This window comes from Peromyscus maniculatus, chromosome 10, assembly GCF_049852395.1.
Source record: "Peromyscus maniculatus bairdii isolate BWxNUB_F1_BW_parent chromosome 10, HU_Pman_BW_mat_3.1, whole genome shotgun sequence".
Taxonomy (NCBI): Eukaryota; Metazoa; Chordata; class Mammalia; order Rodentia; family Cricetidae; genus Peromyscus; species Peromyscus maniculatus.
The window spans coordinates 4717649-4742169 of record NC_134861.1 but is presented as its reverse complement, the minus strand read 5'-3'; the positions used below and the strand labels follow the sequence as shown (position 1 = coordinate 4742169).

General features: G+C 50.5%; 2 protein-coding genes across 4 annotated transcripts in view; one reads left to right on the top strand and one right to left on the bottom strand.

Annotated features, from left to right (window-relative positions):
* Nucleotides 1-7770, bottom strand: part of Zfyve28 (zinc finger FYVE-type containing 28) — a 120589-nt gene extending 112819 nt beyond the window's left edge. The window contains exon 1 of the mRNA XM_042285799.2: nucleotides 7432-7770. Coding sequence (XP_042141733.1) covers nucleotides 7432-7470 — 39 coding nt within the window. The 5' untranslated portion in view covers nucleotides 7471-7770. The remainder of the gene's footprint in view (nucleotides 1-7431) is intronic.
* The window catches only part of Cfap99 (cilia and flagella associated protein 99), a 44736-nt gene continuing 27922 nt past the window's right edge, over nucleotides 7708-24521 (top strand). The window contains exons 1-2 of one of the 3 annotated variants that reach the window (XM_006985550.4): nucleotides 7708-8100; nucleotides 17466-17594. In XM_006985550.4, coding sequence (XP_006985612.1) covers nucleotides 17481-17594 — 114 coding nt within the window. In that variant the 5' untranslated portion in view covers nucleotides 7708-8100; nucleotides 17466-17480. Of the gene's footprint in view, nucleotides 8101-17465; nucleotides 17595-18271; nucleotides 18480-24521 lie in introns of those variants that run through there. The other 2 variants (XM_042285807.2, XM_042285808.2) reach the window with 2 other exon arrangements.

The following is a 24521-nucleotide window of genomic DNA, read 5'->3' as shown; positions in this document are numbered from 1 at the left end:
GTCTCGAAAACAAACAAACAAGATCTCGTATGGGGCTAGCACCCTGTTTCCTTCCTACTCCTGACAAACTGCAACAGAGCTAAGCGACACTCAGCTGAGCAACTTGTGTGTATGGCTGTAGAGATTTGGCAGAATTAACCAGTAACAACTCATCTAAGACACACCATCCCTTTGCGTGATATTTTAGAAGCCGCAGGTGAAGGCCCATGGCTGCCCAAGCAGAAAGAGAGGCTAAGAAGGATGCGAGGATCCTCCTCAGAGATGCCCCAGAGGTGACCCCACCAGCAGGGAATGCAGGGATCATTTCTAGATGAGCAGACATCAGCTATGAAACCAGAACAGCAAGTACCCCAGGACCAAGACTCTGAACATCTTTTCCTTGGTTATCTATTAACCTCAAACAGTGCTCGAGGGCCAGCCAGATGGTGGTGAGTAAAGTGCTTGCCACCAACACTGATGACCTGAGTTCAATTCCAGGGACCCACACTCATCTGTTGACAGACACTTGGGCTGTCCCTGCTTTTTGACTATTTACTATTCCTGACACTGCTAAGAACATGGATGCACTCTTTATAAGAGCCTAACTGACATTTATGTAGTTGATTATGTTCATAGATGGTCTTTCAGCCATAATATTCCTAAAAAATAACTGGAACAGTCTCAGACACTGATGATTACTGCCTCCCATCTCCCTGAGACTCGAGGGCACCACCCTGTCTGGTTGGCATGGGGAGTGAGGCTCAGTTGGAGGAACTCACCATAGCAGAGGCAGAGTGCTAGCCACATGGAGCTGGGAGGACCTCCACTCTCTGCCACCCTCTGCCTCCACCGAGGATGAAAACAATGAGAAATTGAAGAGCTTCAAATACAGTAAGGGAAAAACCATCCATTCATCTTACCCAACTACTCTACATAAATTACCATAATAGAAAATGTTCTATTCTACTTCGCCTTAATCTATTCAGATCACTTGAAAAAAATCTATTCATTTTTGTCTTCCCCCTTCAAACACTTGGATTGCCCATCAATATCTAAGTTTCTTTGCAACCCAACTGTGGAAAGTACAAAAGTAATTGTCTAGCCAAATGGGACCCATTTAAAAGCTGACAACAGCCACACTTCCTTCCTGCAGAAAATGGGACTTCGCTGACATGCAAAGGACAAGGGGGGTTTCTGTCCCAGCTCTGAGGTTTGACAGGCCTCAGCTCCGCCTCTTCATGCTGTGAGCCTGCATCAAACTCACTTGTCCTTCCCAAGACATCATTTGTAAAAGTGAAGTCCATTGGGATAGTCTAAATGTTAAAGAGAACAACCCCAAATCTCTGTGTTTGATCAACATGTCTCCCCACCTAGCTAGCATAGCCAACCACAGATTAGTGGGATGGAAAGCGGGTAAGTCCCAAGCTATCACTTATACCAGACTCTTTCTCCCTGTGGCTCTGGGATCCTGCCTGGATCCTGCGCCTCCAGACACCAGGCAGGAGACAAGCCATGAGAGGATGGCTAGAGAGACTTGGAGCCAGGCTTGACGAGATGGCCTATTGCTGCCATTCAGCCCCAGCCATCCCAACAACAGGAAGGCGGTACCTGGATAGGGCAGGTACTTGGCAGCCAGCATCCCCACCCTTGGGAAAGAAGTGTGGTCTCCGGCTGTACTAAAGCTCTGCATGGCTACGTCCTTCAGGATCCCTGAGGTAACCTGCACCAGGCTCTGCTCTCAGCACCAAAAACAAACAGGGCAGGGGCGGTGTGCACCTGTGGAGACTCTTCCACCCTCACAAGGACCTGACAGAAGCAGCTGAAGGCTCTGATAGCCTCTGGGGCTCCTGCAGTGAGGCATACCCTCTTATCCTGCCCATGAGTTCTGTTGATGTTGACAAAAGTTGTGGCCGAGCTACCACCATGGATCTTTGCTCCCAACAACTCTGCATGGCTGGTCCCATCACTTCCACCAGACAGCTAGGGAAACTAAGGCACAGAGCTAAGAGGGATAGGGCAAGGATCCCCTCCCAGGCCCCAATGGGGAAACCCCCTGCTGCCTTGTCTCTTGGGCCCAGTGCCACAATAGTCACAGAAGCCATGGCCAGAGCAAAGACTCAGGACAACTTAAAATGAGAGAAAATCCTAAAACTCACCCAATTCTAAGCGTCTGCTTCTCTCTGAGCTCGGATCAGCTCACTGTCACGTGCCTCTGCAGGGCACAGAACACACCTCCACCATGTCGCTGTCAACTCTGACAAGACAGAAGTGTGCTGCGCTGATGGGCTCTTCAGTGTGCATTTCTGCACTACGAAGATAGCATAATTGCTATCCTAGGAGTTTTCGGTGCACCAAAGCAGGCACTAAAACTGCCTTAAACACCATCTCTCCTCTTAAGGGTGAAGGAAGGTAAGCGCTGTCCCATTTAGTGTGGGGCAGTGTGCACACCCACATGACCTTCCTGGATGCCAACGCCAAATATCAATTAAGTGAAGCCTAGGACTTCCAGCTATGACTCGCCCATTTAACAGAAACCATCTCACACATTTCCAGTAAGCCGGCTGCTCTGATTGGGAACAGAGCCTCAGCAATGACAGAGTCCCACAGAAACCAACACTGGCCCTGCTGGCAGCACTGCCTCTCCCTACCCTGCCCATTCACAGGAGCTGGGAGCCCCCCCCTCCCCAGTGCCCACTACCGAAACCACAGGAAAGCCTGGGAAGTGAGACCAGCTTCCCGCTGAGAGCTCTGCATAGAGGAGATCTAAGAAGCCACTTTAAGCTCCCTAGCCCGGCCTAGCCACAGCCTGAGAGTGCCGGGTCTGAAGAAAGGGGTGGGAAGATGGAAGGGGTGGGAGATGAAAGCAGGTGACAGGGACCACTACCCCCCCTGCCCCAACCCTAGACTTGCCCCCACCCACTACTGCACCTCCAGGTACCACATACCCTTGGCCACTAGTCAAGGAGCATGGGGGCTGGAGGCTAGCTAGAGATAGGCAGCCAATAGAATGGTCTGCGCAAGGTGGGCTGGCATCTGAGTGAGAACTAGAAAGGCCCCTAACTGGATCTGGACCCCGGCCTACTGAGGCTATGGGATGCGGCAATAGGTAAAGTGCTCGCTGCACCAACTATGAAGTCCTGAGTTTGGTTTCCCAGCACCTAGGTAAGTCAGGTGCAGCACTGAATGTCTATAACCACAGTGCCAGGAGGACTCCCGGAGCTCCCTGGACAGAAAAATCTCATCACAACAGTGAGCTCCAGGCTCAACGAGAAAACCAGTATCAAAAAATAGGGCAGAAAGCTCAGCAGTATAGGTGCTTGCCGCTAAGCCTGAAGGCCTGAATTGTATCCCTGTGTGCCACATGGAGGAAGGAGAGAACCAAAGCCCGAAAAGTGTTCTTTGACCTCCACATGTGCACCATGGCATGCGCAGACCCCTGCACACAAAATAAATACATAATTAAATAAATGCAATTAAAAACAAAAACAGTTTGTTAAAAGAAAACACAGCCAGCAAGTCTCACTGGCTTCCCTTGGTGAAGGCCATCTCATCTGTAATCTGAACCCTAAATGTTTGCAAACAGTATCTCAGCATCACTCAGTGAAGGACTGCAAGGAAACTCCACAGCAAAGGAGCAGGCATGCAGGTCAACAGCCCCTCCCCAAGAAGCACTTTAGGGATGAGACAAGAAGGCTTTTTGTGGGGTACGTGGCTGAGTACAGACACTAGACACCACATCCACCATCACCATCCCCCTTGACAAGCACCACCCACCTGCGAATCAAAGATGGAAAATACAAATGCATCCTTCATGCCCATCAGTAAGCTTGCCCATGACAGCCAGGAATCCTAGTTTAGCCAGGGACCCAGCCTGGAGCCCCTATCCTCTTCTGCCAAGACAACTTTCTCCCTCCTGGTAGCCAGCAATATCAACCCACGTCAGTCAGAGAGAGTTATAGCCAAGGTAAAAGCTAGCTGAGACTTTCGCTTCAAAGGAAGGCACCCACTGCTTCACCTTTCTGTCTTTTTTTTCCCCCTGGAGCTGAGGACAGAACCCAGGGCCTTGCGCTTGCTAGGCAAGCACTCTACCACTGAGCTAAATCCCCAACCCCTGCCTCACCTTTCTGAAGCATACATTCTTTCTGAGAAAGTCTTTGCCTGTACAAAGCGCTCTAAAGAAAAGCGGAATATGGACAGCACAGCCTCAGAGCCCTTACTGCCTGCCTTTCCCTTACAGCCTCCAGAGTCAGAATACTGTGAGCCTGAGAGGTCTCCCTCCATCAAGGAAAATAAATAAATAAATAAATAAATAAATAATAAATAAATAAATAAATAAATAAATAAATAAATAAATAAATACATAAAAGCTGTTCAAGAGCTGACTTTAAGAAAATCAATGGAGGCCGGGTGGTGGTGGTGGTGGTGGCGGCGGCGGCGGCGGCGGCGGCGGCGGCGGCGGCGGCACGCCTTTAATCCCAGCACTCGGAAGGCAGAGGCAGGTGGATCTCTGTGAGTTCGAGGCCAGCCTGGTCTACAAAGTGAGTTCCAGAAAAGGCGCAAAGCTACACAGAGAACCCTGTCTCGAAAAACCAAAAAAAAGAAAAAAGAAAAGGAAAGAAAATCAACAGAAATAAAATGTTTTGAAAAATGCCATTTCAGTATCAACTATTGTACTATTCACCGGGTATGTTTTTCATCCAACTTAAGTAGTTTTTAGTGCTTCAGAAACCAAAACTTACATCATGTAAAATATATATATATATACTCTAAGCATTTCCCATTGCTTTTCTGAACTGTAGGAACAACAGCATTTTCCAAAATATTTCCACCACATGTAATGAACCAGGTCTGTGTGTGTTCAGCTTTAAACCAAAGCAGGAGTTACATTTAAATGTGGTTTAAATAGTAGATCTAAATAGGAAAGTAAAAAGGGAATTGTGTCAGCAATCTCCTCCAGACATCCCCCACTACTAGCACTTAACTCTTCCAGACCCAGAATCTTCTGAAGGCCAACCTGTGCCAAAATATGTTCAATTAAGCAGGAAGGAGACACAAAATTCTGTTCATAATTGGAGGCAAAAACCTGAGCTTTGGTTTGAAAAATAAAATCTACAAGGATGACATAACACCACCCAATGCTTCAAACAATCAAGACATTGAAGTCCAATGAAAGATCTCGGACAAGAGATGGCTCACGATTAGCCTGACCACAGGGCACCAGCTCCAGAGACGGCCATGGCCAGAGCAGAGATCTGAGACAGAGATGTGGCTCAAGTCCAGAGGTCAAGGACAGTATCAGACAGCTCTGAGAGATGACAGTGAGGACCAGGACTGCAGTGGGGGAAATCTGACCTATCTCTTCCCTTCTAAAAAGTAGGCAGCTTTGGATTGAATCACCCAAAGTTACTAACTCAACTCTCCACTTGCTATGTATGGTCTGCACGGAGAAAGCAGTTGCTTGCAAAAACAGGGAACTTTATGGATGTGATCCTTAACTTTGGGGCTCATCCTCGAAGGAAGGCCACTGCGAATTCAGCACTGCGCCTTCCCTTCCAACCACTGAAGTGGAGGGTCACAGAACACACTCTTCCCACTGTGGCACTGCTGGAAATGGGACCTGGGCATCCCCAGCACCCCCACAAGCATTCTCAGAGACAGGAATGTAGCTTTGCATGCAAACAGTCCCATCTGTCCCCCTGGCGTGTTATTGAAAGAGTAAATCCCTCCCCCTGCAATGACTTTTCATCGCTGAACTTGTTTTGTTGTTGTTTGGTTTGGTTTTTCTTGTGCTAAAAAGTCACTCAAAAGGGGGGGGGAACCACTCCTTGTACAGATATTCAGTGCAGGAGCTGCTGCGGCCCCCGGGCAGACCCACAAAGCAACAGCAGGGAGGGCTGAGCATACTGAAGCGATTGCAGCAAAGAGGGCTAGACGTCTAGGGCGTGGTTAAGGGCAAGCAGGCCCAAACCACACCCATCGCCAGGGTCAAAAGAGCCCCACCCCCGCCCCCAGGTTCAATTGCCCCACAACAAGGAAGACAAGAGCACGAACCACTGCTGCACCGGCGTGCAAGAATCCAGAATACTTATGGCCAGACCAAGGCTGATCAAAGGCGGCTCCACGTTTTATAAGCCTTCATCCCGACACTCTCCAACCCAAGGAAAAACTTCCCGACCTCAGAGGCCAAAAACACGATTCTTTGAGGTCTCTGAACGTCCCCCAAACCTTGAGGGCCAGTCTTCCAAACAGAATGTCTCTTCAGAACGTGCGCGCCAGCAGACATGATTTTATGGAAACCCCACCCCGAGAGATCATTCACAGAGTCTGGGACAGGAACCCTAAACCAAGAAAAGTGGCTAGTCACCGCGGGAGAAGGGTCAGTTCTTTGGGTGGGCCAATGAGAAGGAGGCCTCCGACTTCGGAGGCACCAGCACGCAGCCGCTGCACTGCTCCCGCCCTTGGTCTTTGCAGTGACCCCACCCAGGTCGTGACCCCCTGAAGACCTCCAGCGTTGGCGTCCTCTGGCTCTGCGGGCTCCCAACACACAGCTTTAGACGCTGCGGGTGCGTCCTAGACCTTTGCTGGATCTCAGCTTTGCACCTCTCGGCCTGGAGCACAGCGCACCGGGTCTTGCTCCGGCCACGAGCCCTAGGCAGGCGGCGGGGACGCAGCGCCCGCAGTGCGACTGGCGCAGCTGCCGAGGCGCGGGGCGCGCCGCCGGGACCCGACCCGGCGGAGCCAAGAGAGGCGCCGGCTGGCGAATCTCACCTCCGGCCCGCAGAGGCTGCAGGCTCCAAGAGCCTCACCCGGCGACCGGGCGGAGGACTGGTCCGAGATCCAAAAGGGTGCCGATGGGTACAGTATCAGGATAGAGATGCCAAGTGGACTAAGGTCGAATCAGTTCGGTTTGGGAGGACCGAACCGCGGCGTGAGGACCCTCTAAAGACAGGAAGAAAGGGTCTGACCAAAGCCTTGGGATTGGAGAAAGGGGAGTGAGGGGAAGCTTGGTTCACAAGTGAAGGGAGGGTAGGAGGCCCACTATCCTAGGCCAGAATAATTGTGGTGCGGAAAGATGAAGAGGCATCTGCGGTGCGGCAAGGGGTAACCAAGAGAAGTAGGGGCTCTGAGCACGCACGTTGAGACCACTGAGTGCGAGCTGGGGGCCCATCTAGTATCAAGACCAGAAGGGATAGGGGACATGATAATACACCCAGGCCGGAAAGAGCGAGCCCCGTTTGCTACTGGGTTTAGGAAAGAGCAGTCAGTGCGCGCCAGGTACACGGTCTGTCCAAGTCGCAGAATGCAGGGAAGGGGCATCGCAGGAACCGGAGAGGGGAATTCACATAGGGCCAGGGAATCGAGGTGTCTCACCAAGGAGGGACCTGCAGGATACGGGAACTGGAAGGGGAAAAGCGCGACCCGGGGGCATGGTCCGCAACTGGAGCCACTCACCTTGGGTTTGTACAGCCACTTTCGGAACCTGTTCATCATCGCCGCGCCGGCCCGGGCCGCGCTCCGGGCTGCCCTCGCCCTCCGCAGCGCTGAGCCCGGGCCCGGCTGCGGCACGGGGAGGACACGCAGGCAGGGCCGGGACCGGCCAGAGCAAGCGGATCGTGAGCGCCGAGCCGAGCGCAGAGCAGCTGGCGGCAGGTGCGCGGGGCAGGTGCGCGGCCGGAAGGATGCTCAGCGAGCGGCGCGCGACCGACCCAAACCCGCGGGCGGGCGGGCGCGCGGAAAGGCGCGGGCACTGGGCGCGCGGCGCCTCGCGGATTGCTGGCACCCCGCGCCTCCGCCGGTCACAGCCGCACATGCGCCGAAGGCGCCACAAGCCCCCTGCCCGCCGCGAGTGGAGGGTGGGACGGGCCGGGTGAGGCCGCCAATCCGCGCCCAGCGCCACGCCGCACCCCGCCCGGGACGCGCACCCAGGGAGGGCGGCTCCGAACTACAGGTCCCGACGCCCATCGCGGACAGGGCCTGCGTGGCGTTGCTAGGTGACGACGCCTAAACGACGCCCTGGCGAACTGCGGGTGCGGGCGCTGGCCGGTGAGGGCTCTGGCCCGCGGCACCTGGAGAGACAACACTGGGGCAGGTGGAGGCCTGTGGAGGCCAGGCGGCCCGCAGGTAGGCGGGCAGGTGAGGGTGAGGGGCTGCCTTAGGGAGCCAGGCGCATCCCATCCTCACATCTTCTCACTAACTCGTTTTCTTCAGTTCTCAAATCTTTGCTTCCTATTTTCTAGTTTTAGCAAGCTACCTTTGTGCTCATCTTCCCACCTCCCAGATTAAAGGTAGGGTGCTTTCCACCACCTCCCCTTTAATCGTCACAACAAACAGTAGTTTTTTAAAAAAGGCAACTTTTCGCCTGGCGGTAGTGGCGCACGCATGCCTTTAAACCCAGCACTCGGGAGGCAGAGGAAGGCGGATCTTTGTGAGTTCGAGGCCAGCCTGGTCTACAGAGCGAGATCTAGGAAAGGCGCAAAGCTACACAGAGAAACCCTGTCTCGGAAAAAAAAAAAAGGCAACTTCTCCCGTGATGCACTACCTCCCTAGCAGTGCCTAAACTGGAATTTGGAAACACACAAACACAAACCTAGCCAAAAACCTGAGAATTTATCACGTGCCAAGAATTCAGCTGAGAACATGTGATCCCACCTAAAGTTCCCATGCACAGCGAAGAGCATTTGCCCTAGGCAGTAGATCCCAAGAACCCCCAGGTGCACCTGCGCCCAACAATTTTTTTCTTTCCCCTCACCCCCACCCAGAGCCACCTCTCACACTAGTCAGAAATAAGACGATGAAATGAGTGGGGCTTACCTCCGACCCAGCACACAATTCCTGTTCCTCCCTAGACTCCCTGACCTCTCCATTTCATTAAATTCAATGGGAGTCCAGCCCTCCAGCCCCGGGAGAGGTGTTCCTCTTGTGTTGTGGATTCTGATTGATTTTCCCGCTTCCCTGTACCTGCCACCCAATCTCTCCTGCCCTAAAAAGCAAACACCTCTGGAGGTGCCTCCTGTCTCCAATTCCTTCCTACCTGTTCTTTCCTGAACACACTCCCAGCCACTTCTCCGAAACACTTTACCAAAGTCCTCCTTGATTTCGGAGCTGCTAAATCCAATAAGGGGTCTCATCTCTCCTCTCTCTCTTACTGTTAGCCATAGGTGACCCAGCTGACTGCTTCTTGAGTGATACAGTGTATGCATCCTCTTCTGCCCAGGCAGCTCCTGCATCTTCCCTCGGCCCCTCAGCTCTGGACCAGCTCAGCCTTATGGCCCACCACTATTCCTTATAAGCTGCTCTTCCACCCATTCCTGGCTAATTCTGGGTAGCCATTTTTTTAAACAGCCATTTTTTTTCTCTAGCCTAAATACTGGGCTTCAGACCTGTTTGCCTGTTCTTCACTGTTTGTACAACTAACAGATCACCTTAGAGTCCACATGTCCACAATTGTATGCTCTCCCATCATAAAAGATGTCTCTGGGGCTAGAGAGAGCTCAGCCAGTCAAGCGTTTGCCTTGTTAGTGAGTCTGCCAGAACCCACAGAAAAAAGCTAGGCATGGGGCTGGAGATACGGCTCTGTGTATAGAGCACTGGGTGCTCTTGCCAAGGATCCAGATCCCGTTCCTAGCACCTACATGACTGCTTACAACTTTCTGTAACTCCAGTTCCAAGGAACCAAACCCCTTTTCTGACCTTCGTGGACACTGCATCCTTGTGGTGCACTTACATACATGCAGGCAAACACACATACATGTAAGATAAATATTTTTTTTAAAAAAAGGCCAGGCATGGTGACAAACATTTGTAATCCCAGCACTTCAGAGTCAGAGAAGGTGGATCCCTGGGGCTCCCTAGTCAGACAATCTAGTCTAGTTGGTGAGTTCCAAGCTAGTGGGAGACTCTGTCTCAAAGAACACAGCAGATGGTTCCTGGAGAATGACACTGAAAGATGTCTCTGGCCTCCCCATGCAAATGCACATGCTTGTATATGCAACCGTATACACACACACACATAAAAATAAATAGAATTTTTAAAAAGAAAAATAAGGGGGCTGGAGAGATGGCTCAGCAGTTAAGAGCACTGACTGCTCTTCCAGAGGTCATGAGTTCAATTCCCAGCAACCACATGGTGTCTTACAATCACCTGTAACAAGATCTAGTGCCCTCTTCTGGTCTGCAATGATACATGCAGGCAGAATACTATATACATAATAAATAAATTTAAAAAAAAAAAAAAAAGAAAGAAAGAAAGAAAAGCTGCTCCTCCCAAAACCACCATCTTCTCCAAGTGAAAACTTTGAGCACGGATTCATGCCCGGTATTAAGTGGACTGATAAATTATCTGAGGTCTGTGCATCATTAGTCAACTCCAAAGCCTAGGGCTGTTGCTGTCCAGAAACCCTGTTTCTGTGCTTCAGAGTTGGAAGTTGTAGCAGGATAGAGGCTGACCCCAGGAAGGTAGGTATATCAGGATCAGGCTTAACTACAGGCAACAACAGATTCTAGCATCATAGATTATTTCTGTTTCCATACAAGAGGTCTGTGAAGAGGTAATCCTGGAGGGACAGCGGGAACCAGCTTTTCTGGCTACCATCCCGAGCCCACGAACCTCCTGGAAAAGAGAAGAAAGGGAGTTCACCTCCCCTTCTGCCCAACACCCCCAAAGTTTGTTCCCTAGTACTTCTCAGAGAGGGAAGAACTTGTCCACGTGGCCATAGCCAGCTTCTGGGGAATTTGGGAAGTGTCGTCGTCCAGTTGGGCGGCAACAGGCCCAAGGAAGAGTCAGGATTTGTTGTTCAGGAGGAAAGAAAGCCACGGAGAATGACTTGATAGCCACACTTAGCAGAGCGGCTTTAGTCACAGGAAAAGAGCATATTTTCATTAACGTACATTTGAGATCTCATGGCTGAGGGTCTGGTTTGTATCTGATAGAAATAAACCCTCCTCACCTGCTTTACTTCACTTTGCTTCAGCCTGCCTTCCAGGTCACCTCAAGTGACAGACCTGAGCCCTGATGAGAGAAGGGAGTTAAAGGGCCACATAGAAAGATAATCAATCCTCTTAGGAACCAAATCTCAGTTCCCACCTATAAACTAAATGCTGAGGCACTCGGCATGGGGCTCAGTAGCCAGCTAACGACCTAGTGCATGAGAGGGGCTGGGTTCCATCTGCAGCACTCAGAGTAAACATACAAACTTTTAAAATAACGCTGAATCTGGGTGTGGGTATGTGGGTGTGTTATCCCAGCACCAAGGAAGCAGAGAGAGGAAGCTGGAGAGTGCGAGGCCAGCCTCTGCGACATGTCAAGACCACCTTCCCCAACACAAAAATAAACAAGGAAAAATAACACTAAAAATGAATCCGAAATAGTAAAGGTGAGATGCTCAGAGCTGACTGACCCTGTGCCTGTTTCCTACCCACAGACCTGATTGTTTTGCTCAAGTTTTAGGTGAGTTTCAGAGGGGATTCAGAATCCACAGATCCTTTCCCTCATACCCACCTGAGTTCACGATGCACCTGTTCTTTGCCACCGGTGGGTGTGCAGGTTCCTGAAGGCCCCCTGTACCCCTCGAGAGCAGAGGACTCAGGCTGGATGGTTAGAGGCCAGCTAGGGTCCCAAGAGCTCCCTCCCCTCCTCCAGGCTGGTTCTTCTACCAAGCCCCACTTTGGATTCGGGAGGGTTTGGATTGATTCCTTCGATCATCCTCAACTCAGGATGATCAAGGGCATTTGACCCACCCTTTCTGCAGAGATAGAGGCTCCACAGTAGGGGAGCAGGAAGCAGTCCTTGCTCCCTGGCACCGCTGGGCAGCCCATCCACAGAAGTTCAGCCCAGACCTCAGCCCTCTAGATTGAAAACTTGCCGAAAAAGGAAAATCAGAGTATCTAATGGTGGTTAGTGTTGTCGACAGGATATAGACCACCTGAGAGACCTCTGGACATACCTGCCTGGGTGGGTGGGTAGGTGGGTACATAATCCTTGATTACCTTAACAAATGTAGAAAGACCCACCCATCTTAATTGTGGGCAGGCCCATTCCATGGGCAGGAGATCCTGGACTGACTAAAATGGAGAAGAAGACCTGAGCAATGGGATGCATCCACTCCTCTGTTTTCCCAGTTGTGCATGCAGTGTGGCCATTTGTCAAGCTCCTGCTGCACCTTCAACACTTGAGAGAAAGAAAACTTGCTCTTCAGCATTGCTTCCAGGCAATTTGGTTTGTGTTTTGTTTTCCTCGGTGCTGAGGGGGGAATCCAAGGCATGGTGTCTTTAAGGCCCTGCTGTCCGGCTGAGCCCCACCCCTAACACTTAACACTGAGTCTTTTTTTTTTTTTTAAGATTTTTTTTTTCATTTTAATTTTTATTTTATATGCATTGGTGTTTTGCCATGAGTGTTGGGTCCTCTGGAACTGGAGTCAGACAACTCTGAGCTGCCATGTGGGTGCTGGGAGTAGAAGAACCCTGGTCCTCTGGAAGAGTAGTCAGTGCTCTTAACCCCTGAGCCATCTCTCCAGCACTCAATTTATTATGTATGGTGTTCTGTCTGCATGTATGCCTACTCGCCAGAAGAGGGCACCAGATCTCATTCTAGATGGTTGTGAGCCACCAAGTGATTGCTGGGAATTGAACTCAGGACCTCTGGAAGAGCAGCAGCCTCTGAGCCACCTCTCCAGCCCCCAACACCAAGTCTTTATAAACTCTTTGCCTGCATGAGTCCTGGAATATGTGTGTGTGCTGTTCTACTTAATTTCACCTCTTCACCAGGGACCAAGAGAGGCTTTTAAGACCAGGCCTCAGGCTCAGAAAATTCTTTGGGGTTAGGGAACCAGATTCCCCGTTCCAAACTTCTCAACATGGATTTTGTTCTTAATTCTTTTTTTTTTTTTGTGGGGGGGGTTTCAAGACAGGGTTTCTCTGTGTAGTTTTTGGTGCCTGTCCTGAATCTAGCTCTGTAGACCAGGCTGACCTCAAACTCCCAGATCTCCGCCTGACTCTGCCTCCCCAGTGCTGGGATTAAAGGTGTGTGCCACCACCGCCCGGCTGTTCTTATTTCTTTAGAAAATACTATCACAGCATCTATCCCCCAATTAAATGAGACAATAAAATTGAAGTTTATTGTATAAAGAGCCCATGTAAGTAAAAGTTTAGAAAAGCAGATGATTTCCGGGCAGTGGTGGCACATGCCTTTAATCCAGGCACTCAGGATTAAATCCACATAGGTGGATCTCTGTGAGTTCAAGGCCAGCATGGTCTACAGAGTGAGTTCCAGGACAGGCTCTAAAGATATACAGAGAAACCCTGTCTTGAAAAAAAGCCAAAAGGAGAGGTTGGGGATTTAGCTCAGTGGTAGAATGCTTACCTGGTGAGTGCAAGGCCCTGGGTTTGGTCCTCAGCTCCAAGATTAAAAAAAAAAAAAAGAAAGAAAGAAAAAAAAGCAGATGATTTACAAAGTCATCGTGTGGGAATGGATATAGTCAAAACACATTGTCTACATGTGTGAGACTAAAAAAATAAAAGACATTCTGTTTAACAAAGTCAATGGGGACTTCCTGTTCCTCTACTGTGGAGCCAAATCTCTCTGCATGAAGCTCAGTGACAGAAACCTAGCATGATGAAGGCCCCTCAGTTCAATCAGTGCAGTCTTTCAGTTGGTTTTATCCTGGCCACCTGTATCTTTCAGATTCGATGAGGAGGAGCCTGTGTTAGTGTACTTAAGCCTTTTTATATTTTTGCATTCATCTTCACAGTTCACTCTCAGCTTAGGCCTGGTTTGGGTGAGAGACAGGACCCTGCTCACCATGCTCGCCAAGGCTTAATGAACATTTTGTTGCTATCAGAGAAGGTTTCCAGAAGGAATCTCTGGCAAAGAAGGCAGGTCTCCGTGTGTCCCCATGTAACTCAGATGTAAAGAGATCACCTAACTTAAGGGAAGAAAAAGGAGCCATATGCAAAGACCCCTTGTGAAGGAGGAGGAGGAGTCCTAGGCTGTGACTTTGGACTGTAAAGGGCTTGTGACATACTGAGGAGACCCCTCTAGGTCCCACAGCAACTGAGAACTTGGGAATAGACTCCCGAGACCTCGCCTCTCCACTCTGCCCACAGCAGCCAGGGTCAAAGGCCTAGAGCCCACCGCTGTTCCCACCCCACCCAACACTCTCAGGAACTTGAATCAGCTCAGTTTTGGTGCATTGGGAGGGGTCAGGCTGGGAGGTCAAGTGAATGGATTTAAGGCTTCACCTAAACACATCCTCTATCTCATATGTGAGGCCAGGGGAAAAGGACTCCATGAACACAAGTAACTGACGCTGGAGGAGTCCGCAGCCTGTACCCCATCACGGACAGCATGGCTTCTGACACTGTAGGACGCGTGCGCAGTGAGAGCCGGCACTTGCTGTGAATCAGTACATGTCTTTTGTCCACTAGTTACACTTGGCTGAGGAAAATTGGGTTTTTCTGGGGCACACACTGAAAACTGTAGAGATGGATATCTTTTCAGAACTAATGTTCTCTCCAGAGCTCCCTGACAGCAGGCAGTACTGTTTGTCACCAAGACACTAATAACTAGGAGTTGGAGAAGTTGGGAAATAGTGCTTCCGGGAGTACAGACATTCCCCCCACTCCCAACACACACACACACACACACACACACACACACACACACACACACACACATACACACACGCACACACACACATACACGCGTGCGCGCGCGCACAGAGAAGGGACCTTCCCCACACCCACGGAGCTGCCTTTAGCCAAGATTCCTGGAGTGTCTGAGATTGTTTTCTGCTTAGGAGAGATCCAGAGTCAAACAAAGGGCCCCCAAGAGCTGTTCCAGAGAAAGAGGGCAAAGGTCTTGCATGGCCAATGGCATCCCGGCTCACAGGACTAACCAGTCAAGGGGTAGAGCCAGGAGAGGAACAGACCTCCAGGGCACTGCCTAGCAGATGTGGCCTCAGGGAGAGGCTCTGGCTCCAGCCCTTGGAATAAACACCAGGTCCCCAGGCTCACTTATCACAGAGCACCCTCAACAAGGCCAGAGGGGAAGCCACATGTCTCCCACTCCGTGAAGTAGTGTCCCAGAGAAGTGCCTCCTGGCCTCTTGTGTGACAATTACTTAAATCTACCCATGTCAGCAGAGCTGTGTCGGGTGTGTTCTGTCCCTCCCAAAGAGAGGAAGCCATATTCACAGAGGGTGAAGTGGCCACTGGGCATGAAGCCCATCTATTGCTCATTCAGCGTGCATCATGGAATGGGAGCAGAGTGGGCAGTGGTTCCCAGAAGCATTGGTCAGCCTCCTCTTAGCACTCAAGTCTCGCCAGGAAGCTCACTAGAAGTAACTTGAGTGACCCGAGAGGGAGAGGACCCGAGGAGCCAGAGGAGCCTTTCTCCATGGTAGGCTCTCCAACAGTAGATGCTCCTTATAGGGGGAGTGGCTTTAGTGGACAGTCTCCAGGGAGGCAGGCTTCAAACCTCTCACCATACCCTGGCTGCATCTTGGCAGGTGTGGACCTATGTGTGATGGACCGAATCTGGCTACTGTCTCCTCCTGCCCCTCTCATCAAGATCCCGTTGACCCATGAGGAGTCTACCATGAGATGGCCCTGTAGGCTTCTAGGCATAAGAAAAGGTGGCCCTGGTGCCTGTCATCATGGGCTGAGCAGGGATGGAATCCTAGCTATGCTTTCCCTCAGTGCCCATAGAGCCTCCTATTGGGTCCCAAGAACCTGTTGACGGTCCCAGGGCTTTGAAGCAGTTTCCAGACTCCATGAGATCATCCTCAGAGAGACCGGTGCTACCTTTGTGGAGGCAGCCCTGTCAGGCCCTAGTTGTGGTAGTACTGGCCCAGAATGCAGCCAAGTTACATGGGGACTCTGGCCCTCAGTGAACTGGTCATCCAGCCTTTCCCCCTAACTACTCAGGGAAGCTTCCCAAGCAGCACCACAGAGAGGCTCCTCCCAAAGACCGCAGGGGAACCGCATTCTCTTCCTCTGGCTTCCTTGACTTGCTGCCCACTAACCTGTTACCCTGGGGCCATCTGCATCTCCTCCACAACCACACTCTCTTGGGATCGACCTCAGCTTCCCAGACCCATGCCTGCTGCTCCCAGGACTTGTTCAGGGGTCAAGCAGGACCTTTGACAGGTGACCCTCTGGATCTTAGAGTGCTGACACATGAGGCTACTTGGCAATTCTGATCTCTGCTGGAAGCATTTGGGGTACCCTACTCAGACTTTATGAGTTCCCCTTCTGCAAAACCCTCAGAGGTCTTGCCCTTCTGGAAAGATACATCCTTCCATTCTGAGCATGTCCCTGTTTTCTTTCTCTCTTCTGTCTTTCTTAAATTCTCATTTGTTGGTATTTTGACCACTTAGAACAGCTCCCTAATTTTAAAAATCAGCTGCTGGACCTGGCCATTACACTGAGGACCTTGGTTTCTTTTCCTGTTACTATGATGAAATACTAACAAAAGCAGCTGGGTGTGGTGGTGCACACCTTTAGGCCCAGCTCTTGGGAGGAAGAGGCAGGTGGATTTCTGTGAGTTTGAGGCCAGCCTGGTCTACTGAGTTAGTTTCAGGACAGCCAGGGGTACACAGAGAAACCCTGTCTCAAAAAAACAAAGAAAGAAAAAAGAAAGGAAGGGAGGGAGGGAGGGAGGGAGGGAGGGAGGGAGGGAGGGAGGAAGGAAGGAAGGAAGGAAGGAAGGAAGGAAGGAAGGAAGGAAGGAAGGAAGGAAGGAAGGAAGGAAGGCTGACAAAAGAAACTTCAGGGAGAAAAGGTTTGTTTTATCTTACAGTTCAAGATTTAGCCCACCATGTTGGGGAAGTTGAGGCAGCAGGAGCTTGAAGCAGCTGGTCACATCAGATCCACAATTAGTAAACACAAAGGGGTGACTGCATGCTAGTGCTCAGCTCTCCTTCTCCATTTTATCTATTTCTTATTTTAATTGAGTGTTTCTTATTATTTCCATTTATTCTATGTGTGAGCATAGGTCCCGCCATTCACATGACACAGCATGAGAACTCCACAGCCTTCTGTAATTCTGTCTTCATCACCTGCTGTGGGCAGAGCCTACTGAGAATTAGCCACCCTTCCAGCTGGGCTGAGGGTGTGCAGAGGCCTGCTTTCTGACCCGAGCCCCTCCTGGGGGTCACCCCACCCACAGCATGGCTGTGGGACTTTGGTGGCTGCCTTGAAACCCTGGGTGTAGGGCAGAGAGAGGGGAGGCTAGGGCTAAGTGGTGACCTGAAGTGAGCTCACCAAGGCAAACAGATCACTTGGGCAACAGAGGCCTGAGATGAACTAACCAAGTAGTGAGTTTGAGCTTACCTGAGCCCAAACCCTACCTCCAAAATCCTTGCTGTTTAATCCCAGAACCCTTACCAACGTCCTGTTGGTGTGGGTAAGGGTCCTGCAACTACTTCAACCAACAGCCAAACTGGCAACTCAGAGGTTGTGAATAATGGGACCTGTGTTGTTTTGTTTTAGGACTCTGCTTAAAAGATGGCCTATTATGGAAAATGCATTGAGATTGTAATGGAGCAGCTTGACAAATTTAAGCCCGAGAAGGACAATCCTGAGCAGTTCCTGGAGACGGCATCTACCTCCTTACAGCAGGTAGGGTCAGGGGAGCCACTGGGTTCCCTGGGAGCCCACATCAGTGACATGTGTCACCTGGCGTTTCACTTTCCAGCAAACAGCGTGAGGTCCAGTTCCTTCTATGGGAAGAAGTATGAGTCAAGGCAATCTATCAGAAGGCTGGTGGTCCTTCCATAGGCACCCCTTTGCCATGAGAAGGCCCCCAGCATCCAGAATGCACGTCAGACCTGGCTCTACCTAGAGCTACAAAACTCCCGTGGCGCATTATGAGGGGCAGCTGCAGTCCCCACACAGGCAAGGCTGCAACTATGTAGACAAGGACTTGCTTGTGGGCGTGGTTCCTGGTGGATCGTGCTTAGCTGATGAGGACTTCGGTAGCGTCTGCGCCCTACTAAGTGCCTCCACCTAGTGCTTGTCCCACCTCCCTTATGGTCCACTTCTGTCTTTGAGCATTGCTACAACATACCTGAGGCTGGGGGGAATTTTATTTTTGTTTTTTTTATTTTTATTTATTTATTTATTTGGTTGTTTGGTTTCTTCGAGACAGGGTTTCTCTGTGTAGTTTTGTGCACTGGAATGTTCACCCTGAGCCTGTCACAATGGCAGCTACACTTCCAAGTGAACTTTGGATGGTTAACTCTCCAAGCACAGCCCTCCCCCAGCAGACCTGCCACCCTTTCTCTTGGCAGCTCCAGACTCTGCCCAGGTTGTCATCCTATACACAAGCGCTGCAACATGCTGATCGGCTCTCTGGACACTACCTGCTCTGAGTCCCCTTGCCCCCCGAGGCTCTGGCTTCTCCTTGTCAGGGTACTCAGAAGTCACCCCACCTGCTAATAGGTCCAGTTCTTCCTCCATCCAGCACAGACCTCTCTCCCCGACCCTAGCCTCTTGCAGCCAATGGTAAGTAGCACATCTAAGTAGCACAGTCTAGAGTATTTATGTCCTCGCTGTTCCCATGAACTCCCACAAACAGCTCATCTCAGCAGCCCAAGCTCAGTCATCAAGAACTGCGCCCCTTCCTGGCCCAGGTGAGGTACGCACCTGCTCCCACACCCCACCTCAGCCCTGGTATAGCCCCTGTCCTGTTCACTGCAAAAGCCCCCTCTCGCCTCTCTGCTCAGGGCACTGACCTGACCTTTCACCCTTTCCTGATCTCCCCACAGATATGACACAGAAGCTAGCCTCCCTGCAGAGCCCCTCAGCTCCACCGTGCCCTCCCGGTTCTCCTGCCCACCCTCACGTCCACGCCTCCCTGGTGCTTTTCGAACAGTCCATTCGTTCCTCCCACTCTCCTTGCCACTCCCCACCCACCCACCCACTTGGAACCCCCAGCATGCTCCCTGGCTGCTAAGTCTTTCGGGGCCTTGGTAGAAGAAGGGCCCTTTCTTTCAAGCGAGGCAGAGAGAGAAGTCAGTGCCATTACTTTCTGAGGACCACGACAGAAAACTGAGTTTTAGGTCTCACAATTAGTGTGAGGCACTTTTTCCGTTAACAACCAATAGATTAATGGTAAATGAGTCCTAGTTGTCACTTGGGAAATCACAAAGTCGTGACCATCTGTGTGCCTTTCCATGAGACGCCTAGCACTCCGACGCCACCCAGCAAGTTGGCAGCAGTGGATGGAGCTGATGTATCCCGGAAGCTGATCTTCACCTCAGGCAGAGACGCAGAGCTCCTGCTTCAGATGTTGCTCCTTTCAGGTCCTGCCAAAGTTCCTCTGAAGCCGAGGTGGATCGGGGCCCTGGGTGCTGACCCAGTTTGAACAGCACACTTTCATCTCCAGCTGTCAGAAACTTGCTGATGTACTGACTTTCAGGTCAAGGCTGGAGACACCACCTGCCAGAAAATTACACAACCCCTAGACCACTAGGCAGAGACTTCAGGACAGGCCATGTGGTGGGCGGACTGCATACCCTAAGTGCATGGCAGCCCTAGGCTCTTCTTCTTGTGGACATATCCTTATTTGGATGCGCTGAGTAGATGAAACTAGGTTACAGCTGGCAGCCCAGAGCGTGGATCCAGCTGCAGTAGCCTGGGTTCACCTGGGCTGACTTGACTTGGGCCTCGGGGAGGGGGCAGGAGTCAAGGGATCCCATCCACGAACCTGTGATGTCCCCTGGCCTGGGTCCCAGGCAGCTCTGGAGGTCTAGTCTGTGGCTTCTGTCCCCATTCCTAATCAGTTACCAGCCCTTTGGAGCAAGCATAAAGTCACTGACACATCAGTTCCTAGGGACCACCCTGACTTTTGCTGTGCTCAGAAGCCCCTTGCCTGGCAAGAACAGGCTATGCTTAGGTACTCAGGAATCCATGGGAGACTAGGGACGAAGGAGAGGGCAACATGGGCTCCAGAGGCACGCTAGGTAGCCGGGCAGTGAGGAAGAGTCTGACTTTGAGGAGCAGCAGATCCCTGGAAGCAGGATAGGGATCCCTGGGCAGAGGGACCTACCAAGATGAGACTCCAAGAGCCCAAGGTTTACCTGGACTGAGAGTGTGTAGACAGGAAGCAAGGCAAGGTCTGTGTGCTTAACCTTCAGACCTGGCTACTCAGCCTGTGTGACTGGCCCATGGGGAGGTTGGTTGTGAGCAGAAAAAGGTCAGAGCAGAGCCTAGACTGTGGACAAGTGGGAATGAGCATAAGAAGATCCTGCAGGGCAGGACTAACAGGAAAAGCATAGGCAGCCAAATATCTCTGGGTTAAGCAGCCAGAAGAGAAAGGGAGAAGTTAATGGGGCTTATACAAGAGTTTAGGTGAGAAGGGACTGGAGAGAGATGGCTCAGTGGTTAAGAGCACTGACTGCTCTTCCAGAGGCCCAAATTCAATTCTCAACACCCACATGGCACCTCACAACCATCTATCACTTCAGTTCCAGAGGATCTGATGCCCTCTTATGGACTCCATAGTAGGTACTACATGCATAAACATGGTATACCGACATACATGCAAGCAAAACACATATACACATAAAATAAAATTGTTTAAAAAATAGCTAGGTGGTGGTGATGCACACCTTTAATCCCAGCACTCGGAAGGCAGAGGCAGGTGGATCTCTATGAGTTTGAGGTCTACAGAGTGAGTTCCAGGACAGCCAAGGCTACACAGAGAAACCCTGTCTCAAAAAATCATAAAAGGATGGAAGGAAAGAAGGAAGTAAGGGAGGGAAGGAGGGAGGGAGGGAGGGAGGGAGGGAGGGAGGGAGGAAGGAAGGAAAAAAACAAGTTAGAAAATGTTAGACAGAAAATTTGTTCCACATTAATATTTATTAAAATGCCCAATATGTTCACCATGACTTAAAACAGTGTTCTACAAGAGTCTCCCTTCAATGCCAGTCTCAGGGCTGAAGCAGAGAGTAGAATTTGGTTCTCTCTAAGGACTTGCCAGGAGGCTTGGCTTGCATCTAGTAAATAATAGGTAAAAATTATGTAAAAAGGATGTAAGTAAAACTATGTTGCACATATTAATACAAAAGTTTTGCTATGTGTAAAGGTGGTTTCCCCATCAAACCTCATGCTAAAGCTGAATTTCTCGGGACCACAGTGTTTAAAGATGATGTAGGGAGAGATGTTTCAGTCCCTGGGGGTGAAGCCCTCAAGAGTGACTGTGTCTCCCCAAGTGAGTTCTTGTTCTGGCCTTTGCAAGACAGTAGGTTGTTAGAAAGCAAGACCAGCTCTTGTGTTTCATTTCTGTACACATACCTGGTGCCTCCTCTTCTCTGCCATACATGGAGCAACACGAAGCAGTTCCTGGAAGTCATGCAGGAGCTGGCACCGTTCTCTTGGACTCCAAACATTGTGAGGAATTTTGAAGAGGAGGTATGATGGTAACCTTCATCATTGACCTGACTGGATTTGGAATCAGCTAGGAAACAGAGTTTTAATGCCTCTAGGTATCTGGACTAAAGGCAGATAGATCAAGGAGGGTAAGAGGGGAAACAGAAAGGGCACTTGGGATATCAGGCAGAAGATTAATTGCTGGGAACAGGGGGTCAATCTCAGGAGTCCAATGGCAGAGCCCTTAGTGTGAGCATATGCTGGACTCCGAGTGAGGAGGCCAAGCAGACAGCCAGGTAGAGGGTTCTGGAGTGTAGGGAGAGGTACAGGCTGGTGAGGGGACATTTTAGGGTCAGCATATTCTCAGCCTGAAGTTGGACCAGGTCCCTGGGGTACTTGTGGATAATGGAGACACAAGCCCAAGGTGTTCATGTACGGTAAGGTTGAGAAGCCAAGAAGAATTGCAGCAGAGCTGAGAACCATGGTGGCCAGTGTGGGAGCCCACAGAGGTTTCCTAGTGAGAGCTGAGCTTGCTTTACCAGCAGGACTGCATAAGAGGATGATTGGACCATGGGCCTGGGTACCAGGTGTTTGGAAGGGTCTTACGCTTGGCTATATCTAGCAAGGGGGAGGTCTTTTGCCTTGCCGCCCTGGCATTATTATAAAAAGCCCTTTTGAATAAAGTTCTGGGCCAGTGGATAAGTATCCAGGCCCTCCTGAGGCTATCCTGTGTTTCTATCTCTCTCCCCTCTATCCTTCTATCTAAATCTCTTATTCCTCACTCCTCAGGAGTACCCTGGGGAAAAAGGTGGGGGCACATCCCCCACAGGCCAGCAGATATATTATAGCCAGATGCATTCCAAAAGGAACCTGGGAAATGGGCTGGGACTCCACCTAGAACCTTGTGGTGAGAGTCTTGGGAAGGGTGGAGGAGTAGGGGGCAGTCCGGTTCCTCCAGGGCTGTCCCTGCAGGGGACCTCTCCTGGCATGGCTGCCACTATCCGTACAACAGGCACATCTTAGTGGCTGTAGGTTTTAGGGAAGAAGAGATAAGGCAATTCCCTTTACACATTCTGTTTTTCCTGCTAGTGTTTTATTAACAAGCTGGCTCAAGAATGCCTTTCCAGGCTCTTCCTAGTGCTAGGAAGCAAGGACAGGACCAAAAATGACACAGGGAAACCAAGTCATGACTTGGTATGTGTTCTGGGTCCTGCAGGCTCTTCTATTTACCCTGTTATTCCTTTAACATAAAAATAACTGAGTCGGACGTTGGTGGTGCAGACCTTTAATCCCAGCACTTGGGAGGCTGAGGCAGGCTGATCTCTGTGAGTTCAAGGTCAGCCTTGTCTACATAGTGAGTTCCAGGACAGCCAGAGCAACACAAAGAAACCCTGTCTTGAAGAAAAAAAAAATTCAAAAATAGAGCTGGCAAGATGGCTTGGTGGGTGAAGTTACTTATAGTGACAAACCTGATGACCCAAGCTTGATACCCAGGACACACAGGGTAGAAGAAGAGAACCATTTCCTAAGTTGTCTTCTGACCTCCACATGTGTGCCATGCCATGTATGCCTACACACAGGTGTGCACACGCGTATGCATGCGCACACAAAATAGCTATTGCATGTAATTTAAAGACTCAAAACATTGAGACACCAGTGTTCACTGGTAGAGGCATATGTGGCTCCGGTGGAGTGCATTTAATCGTTGGTCTCTAGTACTGCAAAAAAAATTAGTAAAAAGAGATACTTTTCTTAAATGGACACTGTGGAAACTCGGGGTAGGGGGTTGTTTTGTTTTGTTGTTTTTGAGACCGGGTTTCTTCGACTATCCTGGAACTCACTCTGTAGACCAGGCTAGCCTCAAACTCAGAGATCTATCTGCCTCTGCCTCCTAAGTGCTAGGATTAAAGGCGTGCCTGGCTGCTCTGAGGTTTTTTGATGCAGCCTTTCTGGAAGGTACTTTGACAGAGGCAGGTTCTGTTCAAAGGGCTAGCCAGCGGGGGGGGGGGGGGAAGCTGTAACATATTTTGAGGTTGTTAGAGAAGTGTGGGTGCAGAGGAGCAGAGAGGAGTGGCAGATGCCTTCCGTGGCCACCAAAGTCACAGCCCGTGGTTTCACTGTGGGTTTGCTATTTTGTCATCCCCTTGTAAATCTGAACATGGCATCGTTTTAATAGCTGCATCATCCTGGTCTGCAGGATAGGGCAATGGTGTCTGACCCGGTGGTCACCTGCTGTTGGACCCTTGCTCCTGTTTCCATTGCTGCCCAGACCTCTTCCCCTGATGTGTACACATGAACATTTTCTGTGTTCTGGAAGGCTTCCTTAATTCCCAGCAGCACACTTACTCTGTGAAAGGGTCATGAAAATAAAGCTCCCGAAACCTATTTTCCAAATTGCTTTCCGGAAAGGCTTAGCAGCCAGTGTCCCACCAAGGTTCTCGGGGCTGTGCTGGCACCAGCGGATATCTTCATTTTCCTTCTCCATCAAAACTTAATTACTTTTCAGACCTTAATTTGAAAACATTAATTACCTTATAAAATAATTAACATATGTCACACACGGGTCATATTATCATTTGGGTCTGACTTGTCCCCCAAAGGCTCCTGTGTTGGTTGAAGGTCTTGCTCCCAGTGCAGTCAGCATTCAGAGGTGGGGCAACTGGGAAGTAACTGGATCCTAAGAGCTCTGACTTTGTCAACGGACAGCTTCACTGACGAAATCATAGAGTGACCGCATCATTCAGAGCTGGTGGGAACTGGGTGAGAAGCTGAGGAAGCATGTCACTAAAAGGGTGCCTTGGAAGGACATATCCTGTGCCCACCCCAGCCTCCCCTGCTTCCTGCCACCATGAGATGACGAACAGCTTCCCTCTGATCTGCCATATCTCTACTTTACTATGGGCCAGAAAGCAATGGAGCCAGCTACCTGTGGCCCACGGCCTCTGAGACCATGAGCCAAATTATTTTTTTCTACCTGTAAACTTTTTTTAAGTGTGTTTACTTTTATTATATGTGCATTGGTGTTTTGTCTACAGGTATGTCTGTGTGAGAATGTCAGGTCTTGGAGTTACAGACAGTTGTGAGCTGCGTGTGGTTGATGGGATTTGAACTCTGGTTCCCAGGAAGAGTAGTCAGTGCCCTTAACTGCTAAGCCATCTCTCCAGCCCCCTGTAA